This window comes from Chamaea fasciata, unplaced genomic scaffold, assembly GCF_029207755.1.
Source record: "Chamaea fasciata isolate MVZ Bird 193981 ecotype frontalis unplaced genomic scaffold, bChaFas1.0.hap1 SCAF_3, whole genome shotgun sequence".
Classification (NCBI taxonomy): Eukaryota; Metazoa; Chordata; class Aves; order Passeriformes; family Sylviidae; genus Chamaea; species Chamaea fasciata.
Genome location: NW_027094088.1, coordinates 87,376,844 through 87,399,316, shown reverse-complemented (window position 1 = coordinate 87,399,316; position 22,473 = coordinate 87,376,844). Strand labels below are relative to the sequence as shown.

The 22,473-nt window shown below is 39.4% G+C and overlaps 1 protein-coding gene across 1 annotated transcript in view; it reads right to left on the bottom strand.

Moving 5' to 3' along the window:
* The window catches only part of EYS (eyes shut homolog), a 742,046-nt gene that overhangs the window by 475,728 nt on the left and 243,845 nt on the right, over positions 1–22,473 (bottom strand). The window contains exon 20 of the mRNA XM_066180316.1: positions 20,237–20,358. Within this exon, the coding sequence (XP_066036413.1) occupies positions 20,237–20,358 (122 nt within the window). The remainder of the gene's footprint in view (positions 1–20,236; positions 20,359–22,473) is intronic.

Here is a 22,473-nt window from a genome sequence, read left to right as displayed (position 1 = left end):
AGATCTGAGTTTCTGCATGGTAGCAGGTACTGTGAGAAGGTGTACTTAGCCTACTGTCCATAATTACAGTTATTAATGAAGTTGACATATTTAAAGCATGTAAAAAACAGTGTCTCAATTATTGTTCATTCCTCAAGCATGAAACAACTATCACAACATGACTAAAAAGCATATTTCCACAGCCAGAGGAGGCTGGGAATGCTGCCTAGGTAATAAAATGAAAATGCCAGACTCTTTGATATGCCTTTTGTGTCTTTCCCTTGTGGGTACACATGCAGAATGTGCACTTTTGTTCTCTATAGCACTAGGACTTTTGCTTGCAGATGATTTTCAGTTTTAGACTTATTCAGAAATCATTTAGTGACAGTCATCCCAGATGTATAACTAACCAGCAAGTGACTACAGAGTAAATCAAAAAGTGTATTGTGTTTTTCTCTGCTGTACAAAATATGACATTGTTTCTCCTAACAAAAGACAAAAAAAGCCCCCAAATAAACCAAAAGTAAACTAAACAAGGAAAACCAAACACCCCCTCACCCTCCCCCCACCCCCAATCAGCACAATATTTGAAAGTCTCTTACTCTATTTGTATTTTAGGACTAAGCTAATTTTAAGAGGAATTTGATATTTCTGAACTTATTTTTTAAAATACTGCATATATTCTATTAGAGTCTGCAAATATTAAAATCAGAAATCCTCCTATAATATTAATCTTACATGAGAAATTGCTAACATTTTTGCAGAACCTAAAATTGTTCTGCAAAGTCTGTAAAGTGCAGATACTTGTTTCAAAGGACATTTCAGATATAGCCTATGCACTCATAAAGTGAAAGAAGCCAGACCAGTTAAAAACTTTTGCAATCCTGCACCAGTAGTCTTTTTTTCTTTCTTTCCTTTTTCTTCATTATTTCTGTATCTCAGTGATTGCATTTGAGCAAGGTTCTTGAACACTACTCAGCACCTCAAGAGACATATCAATAAACAAAATATCTTTGTCTGTAGTACTCAGAATGAGGGAATGGAAAATAACTCCTTATTAGGCTTGTAACTCCTTACTAAACTACATCAAGACAGATGTTGCACTGAGATATAAGTCAAGCTAGCCATGCAGTGGAGCTACCCAAAGCATCTAGGCACTCACCTCTCAAAGAAAACAATGCTTTCTATGGTATCTGTCAGTGCAGTGCTAAGAACTAGCTGGTTCCTTCATGGTTCAGTTTGGTTCAGTTCAGTTCTATAGGTTACCTCTGCCAACAGGCAGATTGTCAGTAAGAACAGTTTAAATTTAGTTTCTGATGTCTTTTAGGGCTTGGGGCAATATGCAGAGTTTCTTTGGAGCACAAATTCTGGGTTTCATTGAAATGGTATGAAATGCACTGTTACTGTTATGGACCACTAAGAGTTAAACTCTTTCAATCACTTGGCACGTTTTGTCTGGCTCTATTAAATGGATCACTGATTTTCTAGTGGGCACAAAACCAGACAAACATATGGACACCATTTATAGGCAATCAGTACATTTACACTTAATTTGAGCATCTCAGCTGACTAATGAGGGACAGACTTAAAGCCAGAGATTTCCAAGCTGTTGTCCATACTGAGATCACAAACTGCTGTTTCAGAATACTTGTTCTTTATGAATCTATTGGCCAAAGCAATTTAAAACCCACCATGTGTTCATATGCTTCTTGTTGTCATGATTCTTATGGATCAGACTCACTAATGTTTTTTTAACTCAGTAAACGAATGTTTTAGTTTACCCAAGGACTAGGTTTTGGACATGAATTTCTCAGTTGTCCTCACTTAATTGTGCTTTGTCATACAGTGCACACAAATCCAGTCACTTTGGAAGAAACTGAAAGAGAAAATGTCCCCACCAAATGCTCTCTGTAAGTCCAAAAAAAAGCAAGCTCCTCTCTCCAAACAAGTATATAGCTTGCCAGGCCTCAGCATCCATATTTTCACTCTGGAGTTCTGTGTTGCTTGCTAACATAGCTTTACCCTTATTTCAGGTATGCTATAAAATATGAGTGGAGAGATTTTTTTCCTTTTTGAGTTTTGGAATCTCAAATGGGTTTGGATTTCTGATGCCTTGTGCTCTGATTAACACATACTATGTTTACAAAGAATGTGCCCACTGTGACTGCTTCACACTTTCAGTGAAGTACCTGCATAACTAAATTTACAGATCCATTTACAGAGCATTTTTTGTTTAAGTAAGAAAAGCATAGAAATGTCACCTAAAGTTATATATAATCTAGTCACTAGTGACTAAAAGTCTTATTCTATCCTCACACAAGTCAATCTTAAATGTTTTAACTCTAAAATTGTATCAGAAGAAGCTGAGATTTCTATTCTTGTATATTCATTTGCACTCAAGTCAAACGGTTGTTAAATAAACTGCTACATTTTCTAATGGAGATATTTTAGTGCCACTTTCTGCTGTCATAATTTTCTCCACCTAACTGATTTCAACAAGTGTGATCCACCTTTTATCAATTCTCAATGCATAGTATTTCTGCAATGCAATTCTAGGATACTATTTTTGTTTATTCTGTATCTGTAAACCATTCCCACAAAGGTTTGTATCACTGTAGTGAAAGGTATATATTAAACTCTAGGTGTTTTGATGAGATAAAGTATCAAGTTTCTGTATTGGAAAATCATACATAAGTAGACAATGGAAGGGACCTCTGGGGATTGTCTAGTTCCCCCTACCCTGTTTACAGCAGGGTCAACTATACCAGGCTGCTCAGAACCTCATCCAATTGGGTTTTGATAAATCCAAGGACAGATACTTCACTTCCAGGCAACCTATTTCAGAGTTACCTTTACAGTAAAAAAGATTTTCTTTACATTTTAATGGACCCAGAGTAATTTCAGTTTGTGTCCTTTGCCTCTTTGACTGGGGACCACTGTGGACTGAGAAAAGTCTGGCTCTGTCTTCTGTACTTACTGGGGTGCTGCAGGGGTTAATGGAGGCACCTCAGATGGACTAATTCCTCAGAAAAGTGTGATAGTTTTCTTCTGTCCTCTTCGTACTTCCTTATTTTTATATAGAGAGAAGTGGACTCTCTGCAATCCTAATGTGATTATCACTTGTACCCTTTGTTTGACAACTGAGTCTATCCCTTCTTCACTTGATTTTGGTTGGCCAGTCTGTTGTGAAAGACACTTCTGTCCCTTTTGATCAAGTCAATCCCACATCTTCCTAGTCTCAGTCCTATGAGAAGGTCCCATGATCCTGAAAGATGAAACTCTGTTTTCAATACCAGTTATGTAAGTAGTTGTTGACCAGCAGGATTTATCCACACTCTCTCAAGCACTTCCTCTCATTGTCAGGATTCTAGGGAAATAGGAGCACCCATGTCTTTTATCATGCTTCTGGAGATGTGGAGTCACCTGTGGTATGTTCCAGGTCTGCACTGGCCATATCATTAGTACCTGCATAGAAGGGCAGCAAGAGATGATAGTCCCAGGGCTGGACAAGCAGATGATAGTCTCAGGGCTGGAAAAGCTTTGTAAGTCTCACCATGGCATCCCAAATCCAAGCCCTTGGAAAGCAGCAATCCTGCTTAAACAACAGGTAGTACTGGCAGATGGGGGCCTTCATCCTCAGCATGGAGTCCCCCTCTACTGTCACTTGCTGTTCTTTGTTGTGCTGCTGAGTGCTTCAGGCTCAGCTGCTTTGGACACTTTTTTGGCATAACTCCCAGTCCCACATCTGCTGCAAGGACAGTGAACCTGTTCTGCACATTCATTAAATAAAAAATATGATAAAATTCATAAATTCTTTTCATGTTTTGTTGCTTCTAGACTTCACCTCAGGGGGGAGTTCTGATGGAATTCTCTTATACTCTTTTTTCTTGGTTTGTTTTTGGGTTTGGTTGTTTGCTTTTTTATTATTCCCACTACAGAAGGTCTAGCAATTCCTGAATAAAAATTGTAGCATTAATTGGCATTTCCTCAATTAAGAAAAAAATAAGGTAAAAAACCCCAAACAACCAAAAACGAAAAACAAAAACATTAGTAGAAATCAAAGAATAACTCCACATCACCTCCATATCTCAGTCATGCTTTTTCTCCAGACACTCAATGGTTCCACTGAGCATGTGTAAATGAGGAAAAACCAAACATGAAATTCAGAATTTTTCCCAGGGTGTAGTGGTTTGAAAGCAAAACAAATGAGAGGCTCCAAGTCAGAGATACAGTTTAATAGGAAGAAAGGAAAGAAAGTAAAATAAAATAGATGCAATAATACAAAAGACCACTGACAGAGTCAGAATACAACCTGAGCGGAGTGATGGAAGCAGTCCAGATGAGGTGGTCTTCCTGAAGCAGTGACCCTGTAGAAAGGTCTGGTAGCTCAGGTCCTCTGGGAATCCAGTGGGTAAGCGCCCCTCTGGAGTTCAGAGTCTCAGCTTATATCCAGGCTGGAATGCTTGGTTCCTCCCTCTGGGCGGAGCATCTCACAATGGGATGGTGAGTCATGTGATAAGGCCTGATGGGCCCATTAACAGGAGATAGTCCAGGAAGGGGTTATCTGTGAGTCGTGTGGCAAAGGTGCTGATGGGCCCATTAACAGAAGATAAGCCAGAGTGGAGGAGGCAGGGAGCACTGCCTCACCTGGTTTCAACAGTTCATGAAGATGGTGATAGAATATACTTCAACCCAGGACATTATCCACCCCTTATTCTATTACCATCTACATCATCCTAATCAATACCTTCCTTAAACTACACATACACACACATATATACACAATGAAAACCTACACACCGTCCTCACTTAAAATAAGGTCTCCTTGTGGTACCCAGTGGGTTTCCCCATCCTTTTGCATCACCCACCAAGTGTAACCAGGTCCTTGAGCAAAGACAACCTCAAGGGTGGGTTTGCCCTTGCCCGAGGTGGGATTAATCCAAACAGTCTTTCCTAACATACCTCTCATGTGTACCACAGGGACCCTATCTCCATCCACTGTATGCAAGGATTCGGACTGGGCAGGACCAGCTCGATTGATGGACCCTCGGGTATTGACCATCCAGGTGGCCTTTGCTAAGTTCAGTTCCCAATTTTTGAAGGTCCCTCCGCCAAGTGCCTTAAGGGTAGTTTTAAGCAGTCCATTGCAGCGTTCCACCTTCCCGGCAGCTGGTGCATGATATGGGATATTTTATATCCATTCGATTCCGTGTTCTCTGGCCCAAGTGCTTATGACTCCATTCTTGAAATGAGTCCCGTTGTCTGACTCAATTCTCTCAGAGGTGCCATGTCTCCACAGGACCTGCTTTTCCAGGCCCAAGATGGTGTTCCGGGCAGTAGCATGAGGCACAGGGTAGGTCTCCAGCCATCCAGTGGTTGCTTCCACCATGGTGAGCACGTAGCGCTTGCCTTGGCGGGTTTGGGGAAGGGTGATGTAGTCAATTTGCCAGGCTTCCCCATACCTATACTTTGACCATCGTCCACTATACCACAGAGGCTTCACCCGCTTGGCCTGTTTGATCGCAGCACAGGTCTCGCAGTCATGGATAGCCTGGGAGATGCTGTCCATAGTAATGTCCACCCCTCGGTCACGAGCCCATCGATATGTTGCATCTCTCCCTTGATGACCAGAGGCATCATGAGCCCAACAAACTAGGAATAATTCTCCTTTGTGCTGCCAGTCTAGATCAACTTGTGATACTTTCACCTTGGCAGCTCGATCCACCTGCTCGTTGTTATGATGTTCTTCATTAGCCCGACTCTTGGGTACGTGCGCATCCACGTGTCGAACCTTCACGGCCAGCCTTTCTACTCGGGTGGCGATGTCCTGCCCAATCTCAGCAGCCAAGATGGGTTTCCCCCTGTGTTGCCAGTTGACCTTTCTCCAGTGGTCCAGCCATCCCCACAGAGCATTAGCTACCATCCACAAGTCAGTGTAGAGATAGAGCCTCGGCCACTTCTCTCGTTCAGCAATATCCAAAGCCAGCTGGACAGCTTTAAGCTCTGCGACCTGACTCGATCCACCTTCTCCCTCGGTAGCTTGTGCAACTCGTCGTGTGGGGCTCCATACAGCAGCTTTCCATTTCCGGTTAGCACCTACAATTCGGCAGGAACCATCGGTGAAAAGGGCATATCATCTCTCACTCTCCGGTAGCTCGTTGTGTGGTGGGGCTTCCTCCGCCTGTGTCACTTGCTCCTCCTCTTCTTCAGAGGATAATCCAAAGGTCTCACCTTCAGGCCAGTTTGTTATAATTTCCAGAATCCCAGGGCGATTCAGGTTTCCAATACAGGCCCGCTGTGTGATCAGGGCAATCCATTTACTCCACGTGGTGTCGGTGGCCTGATGTGTGGTAGGAACCTTTCGCTTGAACATCCACCCCAGCACCGGTAGTCGAGGTGCCAGAAGCAGCTGTGCTTCAGTACCAATCACCTCTGAGGCGGCTTGGACTCCTTCATAGGCGGCTAAGATTTCCTTCTCTGTGGGAGTGTAGTTGGCTTCGGATCCTCTGTAGCTTCGGCTCCAGAATCCCAGTGGTCGTCCCCGAGTCTCACCCGGCACCTTCTGCCAAAGGCTCCATGACAGACCATGGCTCCCGGCTGCAGAGTAAAGCACATTCTTCACCTCTGATCCCATCCTGACTGGGCCAAGGGCTACCGCATGAGCGATTTCTGGCTTGATCTGGGCGAAAGCTTGCTGCTGTTCTGGGCCCCAGTGGAAATCGTTCTTCTTGCGGGTAACCAGGTAGAGAGGGCTCACGATTTGGCTATACTCGGGAATGTGCATCCTCCAGAGGCCTATGGCACCTAGGAAAGCTTGTGTTTCCTTCTTGTTGGTCGGTGGAGACATTGCTGTGATCTTATTGATGACTTTGGTGGGAATCTGATGCCATCCATCTAGTCACTTCACTCCCAGAAACTGGATCTCTCGAGCAGGTCCCTTGACTTTGCTCCTCTTGATGGCGAAGCCGGCCTTCAGGAGAATCTGAATGATCTTCTCTCCCTTCTCAAAGACTTCTGTTGCGGTGTTTCCCCACACGATAATGTCGTCAATGTATTGCAGGTGTTCTGGAGCCTCACCCTTTTCCAGTGCAGCCTGGATCAGTCCATGGCAAATGGTGGGACTGTGCTTCCACCCCTGGGGCAGTCGGTTCCAGGTGTACTGCACGCCCCTCCAGGTGAAGGCAAACTGAGGCCTGCATTCTGCTGCCAGAGAAATGGAGAAAAAGGCATTTACATTATCAATGGTCGCATACCATTTTGCTGCCTTGGATTTCAGCTCGTACTGAAGCTCCAACATGTCTGGTATGGCAGCGCTCAGTGCTGGTGTGACTTCATTCAGGCCACGGTAATCCACTGTCAGTCTCCATTCTCCACTGGACTTACACAGGGGCCATATAGGGCTCTTAAAGGGTGAACGAGCCTTGCTTACCACCCCTTGTCTCTCCAGCTCACGAATCATCTTACAGATGGGGACCACAGAGTCTCTGTCGGTTCGATATTGCCGATGGTGCACTGTTGCTCGGGCGATCGGCACCTGTTGTTCTTCAACTTTCAGTAGTCCCACAGCAGAGGGGTCGTCTGAGAGTCCAGGCAAGGTACTCAGTTGTCTGATGCCTTCTGTCTCTAGAGCAGCTATGCCAAAAACCCAGCGGTATCCTCTTGGGTCTTTGAAATACCCATTTCTGAGATAGTCTATGCCCAAAATGCATGGGGCCTCTGGACCAGTCACAATGGGGTGTTTCTGCCATTTGTTCCCTGTTAGACTTACTTCAGCTTCCATTACAGTCAGCTCCTGGGATCCTCCTGTCACCCCAGAAATGGAAATGGGTTCTGCTCCCACATACCTTGACAGCATCAGAGTACACTGAGCACCGGTATCAACCAGAGCCGTATATCTTTGTGGGTCAGGTGTTCCAGGCCATCGGATCCACACAGTCCAGTAGATCCGATTGTCCCTTTCCTCTACCTGGCTAGAGGCAGGGCCCCCCTATTCCTGGTCATGGAATACATTGCTCTCTTCCTGTAAATATGTTTCTGAGGTCAGTTCAAGAGGATCAGTCATAACATCATTCCTGTACCGTCTGGAGTTCTATGCACAAGAGACCGGAGCAACATTGATTCTAGATGGGCTCTTTGTGGTAGGTGTTTCTCTTTTCAGTTCACGTACCCGGGCTGCTAAGGAGGAGGTGGGTTTTCCATCCCACTTCCTCATGTCTTCTCCATGCTCCTGAAGAAAAGACCAGAGGTTATCTCATGGTGTGTATCCTCTCTCCCTGGCTGGGGGACGCCTACTCCTAATGGCGGAGACTCTCATTGTCTCTGGTGGGATATGGTAAATTTCTTCCTTAAGTTCTTTTTTCAGTTTCTGATGGCCTTCTTCAATCAAGCTCCGCACTTGCTCAGCCAGTCTTGTTTCCACAGACGAGACATGGGTACGAACTGGGGCAGTGACAGTGTGCTCGTAAATTCTTAGTTATTAGCCAAGACACCTACCCTGTCCTCACCTTCCCTCCATTGCAGTGTTGCCAGGTAACGTGAGTACATCTCTGGTCCAAGGCGTGCAAATCTCAACCACATCCGTGATGTGCACTGGACACCATCTGGGTTTTTAGGAAATCTCTCATCTTATGAAAAAATGATCTCCAACACAGCCAATTCCCTCAGGCATCAGATACCTTGTTCTATTGTGTTCCATTTTCCTTGGTGCACTTGGAGGTCTTCTTTACAAAGGTATCTGTCCTTCACACTTGTTAGCAGTCGCTGCCAGAGGCTGAGAGGATCTTGTGTTTTCCCAATCCCCTGGTCAATGACGACATCCTGGGACAGCGACCCCAGTTGCCTGGCCTCACTTCAATCCAGAATGGTGTCATTGGCTGCAGTGTCCCAGATGCGGAGCAGCCAGGTCAGGATGGACTCGTTGGTCTGGCAAGTGAATTCCCTTCGCAGGTCACACAGCTCACCCAGAGATAGAGAGCGAGTGATGTTTTCTGACTCTGTCTCTTCTGCTGGATGTGAAGGTCCTGCTGCACTCTCATCAGTCACTATGTGGACTGATTTGGTCCTTGATTTTTTCTTCTGAATGGGGGCAACTGCTACTGGTTTAGGCTGTTCTGGTTCCGTGACGGTTTGTGTGGAGATGCTAACGGCACCTTTGGTCCCTTTCTCCTCTGTGACAGTCTGCATAGATGTGGACACTGTTGCCTCACCTTTGGCTTCTTTCTCCTCTGTGATGGTCTGTGTAGATGAGGACACTGTTGCCTCACCTTTGGCTTCTTTCTCCTCTGTGATGGTCTGTGTAGATGAGGACACTGTTGCCTTGCCTTTGGGTTTTTTTGCCTCTGTGACACTCTGTGTAGGCACTGATACTGTTGCTCTGCTTCTTTTTCCCTCTTCCTCTTCCTTCAGAACACGCTGTATCACACCATGTAGTGTTTTGATTCTAAGCATGGTGCGGGCCATGCAGAGAAGGCAAAGCAGGACTAACAACAACATCCTGCTGTCCTTGGCATCCAGAGGATACTCCATATTTTCAAAAACTGCTGTGTCATGCCTGAAAATCTGGAAAAAATCATTCTTCACCCCTCCCCACAGGGGCTGGGTGAGATTGTTGAGGCTCCAGATGTAGCATCTTAGACTAGAACAAGAAAACAAAAGTGGGTGTATATTCTGAATAATGTTCATTGCCTCGGAGTTTATCAAGCAATGGACATAATAGACCACTAAAGCAATTTTAGTACCATACCCTGGTCTACGCAGGAGCATTAAGACTGGCAGATAGTACCCCAGTTGTGGAAAAATATAGAGATAGATATAAGACACATGTAAGCATGTTGAGCATCATAGCAAACAGGTGTCTTCTTCAATACAAAATTGTAATTCTGACTTTTCTCAGTGCCTTGTTCCTCACATTGGGTGCCAAAATGTAGTGGTTTGAAAGCAAAACAAATGAGAGGCTCCAAGTCAGAGATACAGTTTAATAGGAAGAAAGGAAAGAAAGTAAAATAAAATAGATGCAATAATACAAAAGACCACTGACAGAGTCAGACTACCACCTGAGCGGAGTGATGGAAGCAGTCCAGATGAGGTGGTCTTCCTGAAGCAGTGATCCTGTAGAAAGGTCTGGTAGCTCAGGTCCTCTGGGAATCCAGTGGGTAAGCACCCCCCTGGTGTTCAGAGTCTCAGCTTATATCCAGGCTGGAATGCTTGGTTCCTCCCTCTGGGCGGAGCATCTCACAATGGGATGGTGAGTCATGTGATAAGGCCTGATGGGCCCATTAACAGGAGATAGTCCAGGAGGGGGTTATCTGTGAGCTGTGTAGCAAAGGTGCTGATGGCCCATTAACAGAAGATAAGCCAGAGTGGAGGAGGCAGGGAGCACTGCCTCACCTGGTTTCAACAGTTCATGAAGATGGTGATAGAATATACTTCAACCCAGGACACAGGGAAATTGCAGTGGTATTTATACTTCAGACTACATTATAGATATTTGTTAAGAGAGTGAATCTAAGTTAATATGGTGAAGCTGTTGCTTCAAATAATCTGCTTCACCTATTATCAGAAACATATTTCTATACAAATTACCCTCAAAAAGAGTACTAGATTGAAACACGAGAGATACAGTATCTGACTAAAACAAAATTAATCTGGATGGAAATACATCTTATATAGACATTCAGGGGGTGCTGGCTGGTATTAAAGCCGTACTGAAACAAAGGTGCATTTATGCAATATATCAAGTCTTTGCCTTAGCATAAAATATTCATAAAATATTAAAAATGTTAGTAGAGAACTCTAAATAAGAATTCGTTTTTTATAACAGATCCAAAAGTTGATGAAGATGTCTAACTATTTTTAAAGCCTTGGTATCATGTCTCAAAGAAGCAAATGCATATATAATTACTGCTTCAGAAAGCTTCTGGTTAACCCCAAGTTCTGATGGGTGTATGCATGTCCCTGCATAGGGCTTCAGTAGTCCTTACAAAATGTGTAGGACACAAAATGTCCTGAAGGCAGGACTTGAAGTAATGTGGGAGAGCAATGAGGAAATAGTCATAGGCTATCATGACTATTTTGAAAGGAAATTTTAGTCAGGAGTTTTGATTTCAGTCAAATCCACATCTGGCATAATCTCACATTTTCACAATTCCATAACAGACCTGCAGAAATCAATAAATATGATTACTTACTAAATGAAGGAAATGTTTTCCCAGTGCTTTCAGAGTCATTTCTTCTGTAAAAGGACAAGCTATTAGAAAAATCTTAAAAACTACGTTTTCTGGGATATACCTCAGCATATTTCAGACTTGTGTGTTATGCAGATAAATTCTATACCACTGCAATATATCTTTAATATAATTTGGTTTTTATTTTTTTTTTTTCTCTGAATGATGATAGTTAAGCAACAGAAATAAGAGCAACTGACTCTTACAACAAGTAACTCAGAGCCTAGTAGTACAAGACCTGGTAAATTGTCATGAGTGTTCTTCAACTCTCTCTTTTCCATTGTCACAAGCAAAACAGGATAAGGGTTAAATGCTAATGAATGAACAAACAAACAAACAAATAAATAAATAATGCTGCAAGATATGGACCCTTGGCAAGGTCACATTCCACTACATAAGGTTCCTTCCAGGGATGGGGCGTCCATAACTTCTCTGTGCAACCTGTTCCTGTGACTCATCCCACCCACAGTAAAAAAAAAAAATTAAGTCAGAATCCTTGGAACAGAATAATAAAATCTAAAGGAGGACAGATTGGAGAACTCTAAAATAACTAAAATAAATGGGATAACAAATTTTTCTCTGGGCTATTTTCCTTTCCAACTGCTATATAATTTTCCCAAGCCTGAAGAGGTTAGGAGTGAGGGAGACATAATGAAACTAGAAAATGACCTCCTAGTCTTTGGATGACAAACATTAATACATAACTTGTCAGTTGTACACATTTTATGTGAATTATTTCATTTTTTTTATACAAACAGAAATAAGAGACTGTTCTTATTCTTGCAGAACTTATTTTGTTGTGAAAGAGACACCATAGTGTAATTTATAATTGATGGAGTGAGAGTAAGTACTCACATTTGCACTAGAAAAGTGAACAATCAGAAGCAAAAAAAATTCATATACTTTAAGTGAAAGAAAAAAACCCTTCCTGCTATATGGAGAATTTATTCCATACTTAATTAATTCTTCCAGTTAATTGTTGTGTGTTGTGTGGCAAGGACATATATGTGGGAAGCTTTCAGGGAGTGACTGAGCGCCTCTGAATGTCACCATCTAACTTATTTCAGAATAATTTCCTTGTGGACCCATGCCTTTCTATGATTTTCTGCTCTATATGTCTGGTAAGCACATGCCATTACATACTTCTCTGCAGCAACATGTCCTTTTTTAGAATTCTCTTCCTTATGAATCAATGGCATTTTTGTAGTTCCAAGTCTCTGTAATACCACTGCCAGTCTTTTAATGCCTTCAAAGGTACAAACTCTTCATTTCCCACCCCGAACATAATTTTAGTCTCCATATAGTGCACAAATCAAATTTAGGGCTATGCTTTCCACAAGTAGGCCACAATTCTCCAGCTTTTTCTTTATGTTGTGAAGTTCTTCACTTTTTTTCCCTGCCGTCACCGACTTTGTCTGTCCAGCCTCCTCATGAGCTGCAGGCAAAACTCAAAGCACACCATCTGGGACTACCTTCCTGTATCTTTACCACATTGATTTGCCTTCTGTTCACAGGTCTCATTGGAAAGCCAATCTTTAACTTCCTCTGAAACTCCATTTCCTCTACTTTGTGACAGTTTTATTCATTCTGTAGAGTATTTAAAATTCAGTTTATGAAAAAGAAAATAGAAAGCTTTCACTGCTATGGTATTTAGTGACACTCTGGGTTGAAGCTACAAATTTTTTATAAATATGTCTGCACCTTCTTTAAAAAAATAATTAAAATGTTAAAATAATGTTATAAATAAAATTAATAAATGGAAATATGATACTTGTTTGCCAAAATCAACTTTCAATTACATGAGTAAGGCATAAGCTATCATAATCAATCATTTCAAGTAATGTATAATATCACAGATCAATAACAAGGATATTATCCTAAGCAAATAAATCAATAGTTAGTTTTGTGTATTCCAATGTCTTTGACTCAACTGGATTTATTAGAGCATAAAGAAGTACACCAAATAATGACTTAAGTTTTCAGTCTTTTTTTCTGTTATATTCACTATAATACAAGGCAAAGGAGGGAGGCATATCAACAGATATCAAAAAAGCCTTTAATTGAAGGACTATGAAGACACTGTTCCTTTTTTTTTTTTTTTTAGCTAAATATATGTGGAAGATGAACTATTTCAGGCATGGAAAGACAAATCTTCAGGGCAGCACAGTGAGTTGTATTAGCAGCAAAACCTTGCAGAAGTACTGCGGCAGTCGGTAGTTTTTTAGGTGAACTAGAGCTGCTGTATAACTCTTTTCTAGGATGTATAATTGGCAATATCAAACGTATTTGTCCAGCATTCACAGCTTCACCACATGGGTACTCTCAATGAGGTCAATGTATAAGTTTAAGTCACATAGAAGTCAATTTGAATTTATTTGACCTGGGAACCATTAAGAGCTTGTCATTTGTCAGTCTACCTTTTAGTTAAGTTGAGATTTCAGACCAACTTCAGTGGCAGTGCTTGTTTGCTTTATTTAAAGCTTAGAGAATTCCCACTCCCACAGAAATCTAGAAACGTCATTGATGCAGACCTATCTAACCTTTTATTTCCTTTCAAGTGTCAGACCACCTGCTCTCATCACCTAGGAAAATGATCCTCCTGAAGCACCTTGAGTGCTTCTCAATATTTTAAAATAAGATATAGGTTTTGGAGATTATTCTTTTTCTTTATTAAATATAAAGTACAGAAAATTCTGTTTTACAAGGAACTTGAGCGTAGAGTACCAATTTAGGAAATTGTTTTAGGTTAGTCCAAAGACCTGACAAATTTCTTTTTGGGTAACATAAGCTGTTAAAAGTTAGCTACTATGTACTTTAGTCCTCAATGCCAAAGGTCTTTTCAAATCTTTTTCACAATTTATGCAATGATCTAACCTACTTGTGTGTCATGTTCTTGAATTTTAAATTATGGAATAGGCCTCCTAGCTGTCAAGTCTATTTTTTTTTTGGTATAAAAATAATTCAGTGGTAGTCTCTCTCTGTCCTTCACAAAAGCCTTCCATACAATGCAGAATATAAGTTCCTAAAAGACCTGAATTACGTGATTTCACCTTGTTTTAAGAACTTTTTTCCCCCTTACCACTTTAAAAACAGAAACCAAGCAAGAAAATATTTCTTCTTATAGTTCAAATTGGCATTATTGTGCATTATGTTATTGGAGTGCTCATTTTCATTGCATTTAATTTTATTGAAAGGGAAATAATTGCCTTTTGAATCAAGTAAGGATAGAGAATTAACCATAAGAAAAACATGGGACTGCAATACAAGCATTATCATACAACTATAATGAAAATGTTCCCCTGCAGCCCTGCCCTGGGACTAGCTCTTGAGAGGCTTTGGAGGGATATCTCAGAGGGACAGGACAAAAGATTCCAAAAGAGGCTCTTACCCCATAATTTTTCCAAGGTGTTTATTCTCGAAGGATTCCAAGGGCAAGAGAAAGAACAAGGAAGTACAGGGGTCATGTCTAGTCTCCCACTCTGGGAGAATGGTTGGCACTCAGCTGATTTGGTCAAGAAAGGAAGGAAAGGTCAAACCATGTGGTTACAGGCATTAGGGCTCTAGGGGGGAAAAACCATTCCCCAGAGAAATACAACACTATAACTTTACCTACAGTTAATATTTTCTATTTTACTGTGTGGTAAGTACAGAGAAATGATAGCTTCCAGAAACAAAGCTCTGAAGGAAAGATCTATTTTAATTTCCTGTATGGATATCCACATATGCTAAAGTGACAGGATTTGCATTATAATTTGACGCACAGAACAGCACAAGCAAAAAATGAAGTCAGAGCTATTGTGAAGCTACCTTTTCCTTTTTTAAAGTGTGAATACCCCAAAATTATATTTTATGTTATATAGACTATATACAGGATCTGATCTTATATAAATCATTAGGGTCCACATATCTTTGTATATTGTTCCCCAACAATATTTTGAATTAATTCTTTTAAATTTTTAAAGAAGAATTGGCAAATTACTCTGACTGGGGAAACCCTACCATAAGGTAGCCATTATTCAAATGCTGGCTGGGCATCAGTGTACACATGGAAGGTGTGAGTGATTGCCTTTGAATCATGTGATTTGTTTTATTCTTTCTTCGTACCCTTTCCTTCGCTTGTTAAACTAACTCAACCTGCTAGTTTTCTTCTGTTTGCTCTTTTCTATTGTCTTCACCATCCCACAGAAAGGACAGAGTGAATATATAGCTGTGTGGTCCTTAGCTGGCAGCTGGATCAAGCCCTCACGAGTGTCATTTTTTGTGCCTGTTCTTTCTGATGCATTGTTAAGATAACATTGTTATCTAATTTTAAGGCTCTATATTATACCACATTACCAACACCAAAGATGAAGGATACATATTGCAAGTGTCATTCTAACAATGGTAATTCACCTTTACCTGGAAAAAATGTGTCAAACGCATTTGAACTGCTGGACTGCAGAATGAAGGTTTTATTAGAATAAGTGTAGTTGATTAATTATTCCTGAGCCACAAGAGGGTCTATCATGACTTATATGAAGCTTGTGCTTCATATAACTCACTGGTATGTAACTCTTGGAGAACTGGAATTTTCAGATGCAGTAGGAAATCAGAATTTCCTAATGCTGATGTAGTTGTATGATTAAACTTAGTATTTCATCTATCCTGATCTCCCACCAGAGAAGGCTTAGATTGGATATTAGGAAAAATATCTTCATTAAAATGGTGCCAAGCATTAGAACAGGCTGCCTAGGGAAGTGGTTCAGTCAGCATCCCTCAAGGTATTTAATAGGTGTGTACATGTGGCATTTGGGGACATGGTTGAGTGAGGAACTTGGCAGCAAGGCTTGCAGTTAGTCAGGGAACTTGAAGATCTTTTTGAATGTAAATTATCTTATGATTCATCCCACAGTCCAGTTGTTTTAATGCCACTCCCTGCCTGGAGAGCCAAGGTAAAGTCTGTGAAATGTATGTTGCAATTAGAGCATATATTGGAATTCTTTCTCGCATTCAGATATTTGGTCTCAGACTTGTATAATAAGGCTGCTGTAATACACCTTTGGAAGAAAATGGTATTTGATGCAGAAATTATGAAACTCCTGAGATCTCCATCTGTTTTTAAATCTTTCTTTATTATGCTTCAGTTGCTTCCTATCCTCTGTTTTTTTATCTTTTAGAGGAGGATGAAGAAAGTCTGTATTGTTAAAAATTAATTTTCTAGGGGTTTGCTAATTCATTATCTGTTTTTTCACAGCTGCTGTGTCTGAAGAAGAAGAAATGGACCTTCTTCCATTTTTATGAATATGTGTTAATTCATTAGGCCTTTTTGTGTTGATCCCTGAAGAATCTTGATGTATAAATAGATAATATGATTTGAAAAAATTTCAGTACCCTTTGATAATGAATACAATAAGAAGGACATAGTATGCAAAATAATATAGTCACATATAAACTGAATAATGCAATCACTTAGTGAACAACTTTTTAAGTCCTTTTCTAGATTCAGCTTTTAAGATGATCCATATGAAAGTTATTTCAAAAACGTATATAATAAATTTTAGTTTAAATAAATATACTCTGGAGAAGAATAGACAAGGAGAAATGTAAATATTGAATACAAATGAATTATTACTACAAAAGCAAAATAATATGAGAAATTCCTAATTTCTTTTCAAAATAACTTTTCCACTTAGCAGAACCCATTCTCATTGGGGGGGTTTGACAGTGAAATTGTTTTGCTTTCAGAAATGCTAAAGAACAATCTTGTAATGAAAAAATACTAAATTTTTAATCCATTAGACAACATTAAAATGAATCCTTTCACATAAATGATTGTTGTAATGTTGACAACATAGGTTGTTGCCCCAACTTTGCCTGCTTTTCAGTGTTTGCATTTTGTTCTCACGCAGCTTCAAGAAAACAATGTATATTTTTAGAATTTATCTCTTTGTTTACATATTTCTTCTCTGGGAGGAGAAAGGTGACTGGTGGTGGTCTTCACCAATGTCATGGATTTTGTAAAGAGCATATTATTCTATTCCATCTGGGTGGAGCAGATTTGCTTATCTTTGCTCAAATGGGTCAGTGTCACTTATCAGATGGTGGAGTGCTACTTATCTCTCTTCATTGTTTCACTACTTCCATGGGAATGTCTTCTGCTAACGGACCATTAAGAGCTCATCAATGACATGACACATTACACTGCACTACTGTAAGCTGCTCTACACAGGGAGGAGGAGCCAAACCATCTTAACCTAGATAAAAAGGAGCCACACTCCCACTAGGTATCCAGTTTTTCCACCGGATCCCTGGAGGAAGACCGGACCCATCTCACCATTTCTGGACCTTTTTTTCTTCAATGGGAGCATCTCTACTCCAACAGAACCACATCTGCCACTCCAGGAGGGCTTCCTTTGGACTGCTTCCAACACCCTGACCAACAGGGTGTCAGGTTGTATTTCTGACTCTGTCAGCGTTTTCTAGGATTTCTTGTTAATTTGTTTGCTTATTCTTCTGTACTACAACATCTGTATTTTTATATCCCTAGTAAAGAACTGCTAATACCTATTCCCAAAATCTTTGCCTGACAGCCTTTTAATTGCAAATTTATGATAATTTGAAAAAGGGGGAGAGGGGCTTACATTTTAAGGGAGACTCCAACCCTCTCTGGCAGATACCTGTCTATCTAAACCAAGACAACCAACAAGGTCAAAGAGGTGGCAACCTATGTAGCCAATCTTGTGCTTTCTGAAAGCATTGTATATATAGATGGAGTCAGAAAATTAAAGATTGAACTTTCCTGCTGAATTTTTTGCTGCCTGCCTCATTCTTTCATGTCCCAAAGTGTGACAATAGGTGAACAATTTTGAAAAAGCATGAAAAGCATGGACACAGAATCTATTCTGACACCTTGCCATTAAGTTTCTACAGCATTTATTTTCTGTAGATACTGTTATCCACATAGATGTTTTGAATGTCATGCTTTCACAGAAACTGAGTTTTTATGGATTTCACTGATTTTCTGTGCTGTGTTCCATTTAAAACAAAATTGCATAGGTCTTTGACAAACCAGGTGAGAAATATATAGGAACAACAGAACAAAAATAAATACAAATAAATCAAGGGAAAAAAGTATGAAAGACAAGTGAAAAAAAATTAAAACTGTGTTTGAAATAGTGAGGTACTATTTGTCATGTTAAATTTTGCTCAAATCATTAAACTTTCCTGGATCAATACTGGAACTCATTTGGTGAAGCATAGCCAAAACTCTCAAGGGGAAAAATGTATTCACTTTATTAAAAATCTTAATTTTTTTCCATTTCAGATACCTTGCTTTTTGGGGAGAATGTTGTATAAACTGTATAAAATTCCATTTTGTCAGTCTCAGTTAAGAGATCTGCTGCAGTTAGGAATAGTACCTGTAATGTCAACATATGCAACACACTCTCCTAGAGGATAAGACAGCACATACATTGGAGGCATAAAATTTATTTTGTGGAATACTCTGTAACCTGATTTTAAGATGGCAATATGTGCCCAGGATGAGATCTTGAAATACTAATTCCAGTCTAGTGGTAGAAGAATATGCATTTAAAATAGCATCCAAGGACAACAACAAAAGTGTCACAAACTGTGGTCTCCATATCAAGCACTTGATTTTGTCCAAGGTGTTGACTAGTTCTTAAAATATGTTAAAAAAAAAACCCCACACAAAATATTATACAATACATAAAGTGTTCTAACTTTGAAAAAAAGACACAGCACTGGAAATTAGAGAATTTGAGAAAATTCTTTTGAAGCAGCTAAGTTTGGTTCAAGTTTTGGAAATAGTGACAATTGCAGGTAACCCTCAGTATTTGTCAAAAAAAAAAGGAAAAAAAAAGAAAGCAATTTTTTAATGCATGTACTAAGACAAACAAGCAAGCAAAAGAAAAACAAACAGCCACAAAAAAACCCAAATCAACCAAAGAAACCTACCAAGGAAAGCCTCCAAACCCACACCTCTCATACACTTCGGGGTTCCTGAAATTGCAAGCACCTTCAGCAAAAATGCAGCAGTCAGTGGTAGTTACAGGGTTGTTCCGTCCATCCAAAGCGGAGATTTAAGTAGTGGGGTGCTGAATTGTGGATTGTGCTGTCTATGTCCTCAATGACCTTTGGTTGGTGCTTAGACATTTATTTCATACCATATATAGACACTTACATTTAAGCTTCCTAATATAATTTGAATTCTATATTTATCAGTTTAATATTCTCACAAATGTGCCAGTAGAAACTAGAATAAGAAACAAAAAGCTGTCCTTTCTTCTACCTTTTTTTTTTTTTTTTTTTTTTTTTTTAAACTGGTAATTGCTCTGACAACCTGAATGTTTCTTAAGGAAAATATTAATACTGTATGGTCTTAGTGTCTCTGTTGAGTAAGATGAAAACAAATTGCTTCTTGACAGATTCCTGGAAGGAGTGACAGAGAACATGGGCCACCTCTGGTGTTGAAGTTTACACAATGTGAATCTCTGTCTTCTTTCCTCTCATGGAGGAATCAGGTGATAGAATTATTTTATTCTGAGAAGACAGAAGTTATTTTTAACACATTTCATATCTCTGAAATTAATATATCTGAGGAATTTTGAAAATAAATGCTGAAGTACTTAAAATACATCAGTTTTCTTGGGCAAGATATTTTTTAAGTCTCTTTGAAGCCAGTGAAATTGGTGTAAATGAGCATTCCTGTAATTTATAATGACATCATAAACTCACCTCATAGAAGATTTTCTGTGCCTTTTGAATTCCCTGTATAACCACATTGGCTCAGTAACTGCTTTTAAGTGATAAAAAACACTCCTCTTTCCCACTGCCTATAAAATTACAAATAAACAAAAATATGTGGTTTTTGTGTCTGGAAAGTGTGATTATAAAGCCCTTGATATGTGGATGTATGGATCAAGATGAGGTTTAGAACTCGGAAAAATATTGCTTTAGATTTTGGAACAAAAACTTAAAAATGACTTTAATTAAAAAAAAAGAAAAAAAAAAGAAAAAAAAAAGAAGCTACTAACCAGATGTAGATCAACACACGTAGAATTGTGTTCACAAGAGTTGACTATGCAGTCATCAATGTCTTGGTCACATTTCAATCCTGCATAGCCTGGGTTGCACAAACAATAGAAGCCATCGACAACTGCAACATAAATAGTATTCAGTTTACAACTGAATGTAGTAAATTTACTAAATTCTAGTTATGAATACTATCTGGAAAAGTGTATGACCAACTTTACTTAAACAGTGTGCACATGTTAAAAAATTGAAATAAATTAAATGTGGTCTCAAAATATCTTTTAAATATGAAAGTAGATTCATGTACTGCATTTTACTTAGACAATGAAAATATTTTGTTTCCAGAGCTATAAACCAATGAGTTCAAAAGTGATGTTATAAGTAATGAGTAATTTTCCATCATAAAACAACCACAAAAAACCATAATATTCTATCTTTAGAATGATATCTAAATAAGATATGGCAGTTAAACAATGTTTGGTTTGTTGAGTTTTTTTAATGTTGTTATTGTTGTTGTAAGGAATGATTCATATTATACCACTATATTAAGGGAAAACTTACTTGAGTTTAATTTTTCTATGATGTATTTCTTAAAAAGATAATCATAAGAATCTTGTCTCTTTATCATCATCAGTGATCAAAATGGAGAGGGATCTTTAGAGTGCTCCATCCATATATGGAGTTCATGACAGCAATGATTGCACTTCTTGCAGGCCTGCATTTATTTTAACCTCAAAGGGGTCCCTGGATTCTTCATTATTGCTGAGATTTACCATAGAATCTATTCTACCATCGTGTCTGTACACACAGCTGCCACTGTATTCATGAAATGCTTTGAGTCCTTCAGCACAGGAGCATTATTCATATGCTAAAAACTTCCCAACTTCCTTAGGATTCCAGCTTTCTGCAGCCAGTGCACATAGGGTAGAGGAACTCAAATGTCTGCATGATAAAACTCAAGCCAGAGGCACCACAAAGACAAGCTGTTCCCCCTAAAATTGGCACTTTGTCAGCATGAAGAACTTTAATAGAGCTCATCTGAATTCCAGTTCAAAAATATCTCCAAACCAATGCAGGCCATGTAGAAAACATCTGTAAATGTAATAGGAAATATTCTTTGCTAGATGGAAGATGAAGTCACTTGCCTTGTTCTCAGATAAGGAAAGACAGGCTTTTTAAAATATTTTATTGAAACTGATTTTTATTTTAATTTTAACTAGGAGAGTTTTAGACAATGATGTATTTGATAATTTGGGCTCTGTTCTTTAAGATCTCATCTGAAACCAGTAAGCTGATGAAGTCTTCTGCAATTTTTTTTTTTTTTTAAATAAAGCATTATATAGAAGTTTTTAAATCATCATTCTTTTTTGAAAAAGGATGTGCAGAAACAGGAGAGAGATGACAAACAAGGTTACCCAGAACTTAAAGTGTGGACCCTATGAGGAGAAGTTGAGCCAACCAGGCTTGCTTTGTATTAGACCTTCAGGGAAGTGTTCATAGTGAGAGGGTTGTTTAACAGTAACTTCAAGGATAGTTGCACAAATGACAGTACTGAAATCCCTTAGTGGTGCTAGGAGGTACAATGAGGCAATGGCCAAAACTTAAAGCTCAGGAGATTCGGATGAGCCGGGAAGAGTGTGAGCATTGCCAGAGTAGTTGATTGGTGGAACACTCTGTCCCAAAGAGTTTGTGAAATTTCTGTCCCTCTTTGAAAGCTTTCAAAACTCAGGTGGAAAAGTCCCTGACTGACCTGTTGTAGCACTGTTAATAGTTTAGCTTCATGCAGGGCTGACTACATGACCTTCAGATGTTTTTCACCTTTCCAGTCAGCATTTTAAGATACTCTGAAAATTGCTACTTCTACTTTTTTTTTTTTTTTTTTTTTTTTTTTTTTTTTTTTTAAACAAGTATATGAAGTATCTGATAGATGGTAAGAGCCCTATAAAACTTTCAAGCAAGTACTCCATACCTAGATTGCTTCTAAACTTGGCCTGCCAATCCAGACAGAATATAGTAGGGTAATCAAGTTGCTTCTAAAAACTTTAAGTACATCTTGCAATGAAAGAGTCAGTTACACAGTTACATGCAGAAGGTAAACAGGTACACCCTTTTACAGTAATTTGAAATTAAACAGAATTTTTGACTTATTAGAATTATGACATATAATGCCTAACTGCTCCATGAGCTCCTTTTCAACACCAGAATATTCTCTCATGAAATGCACAATGTAAGATGTTTT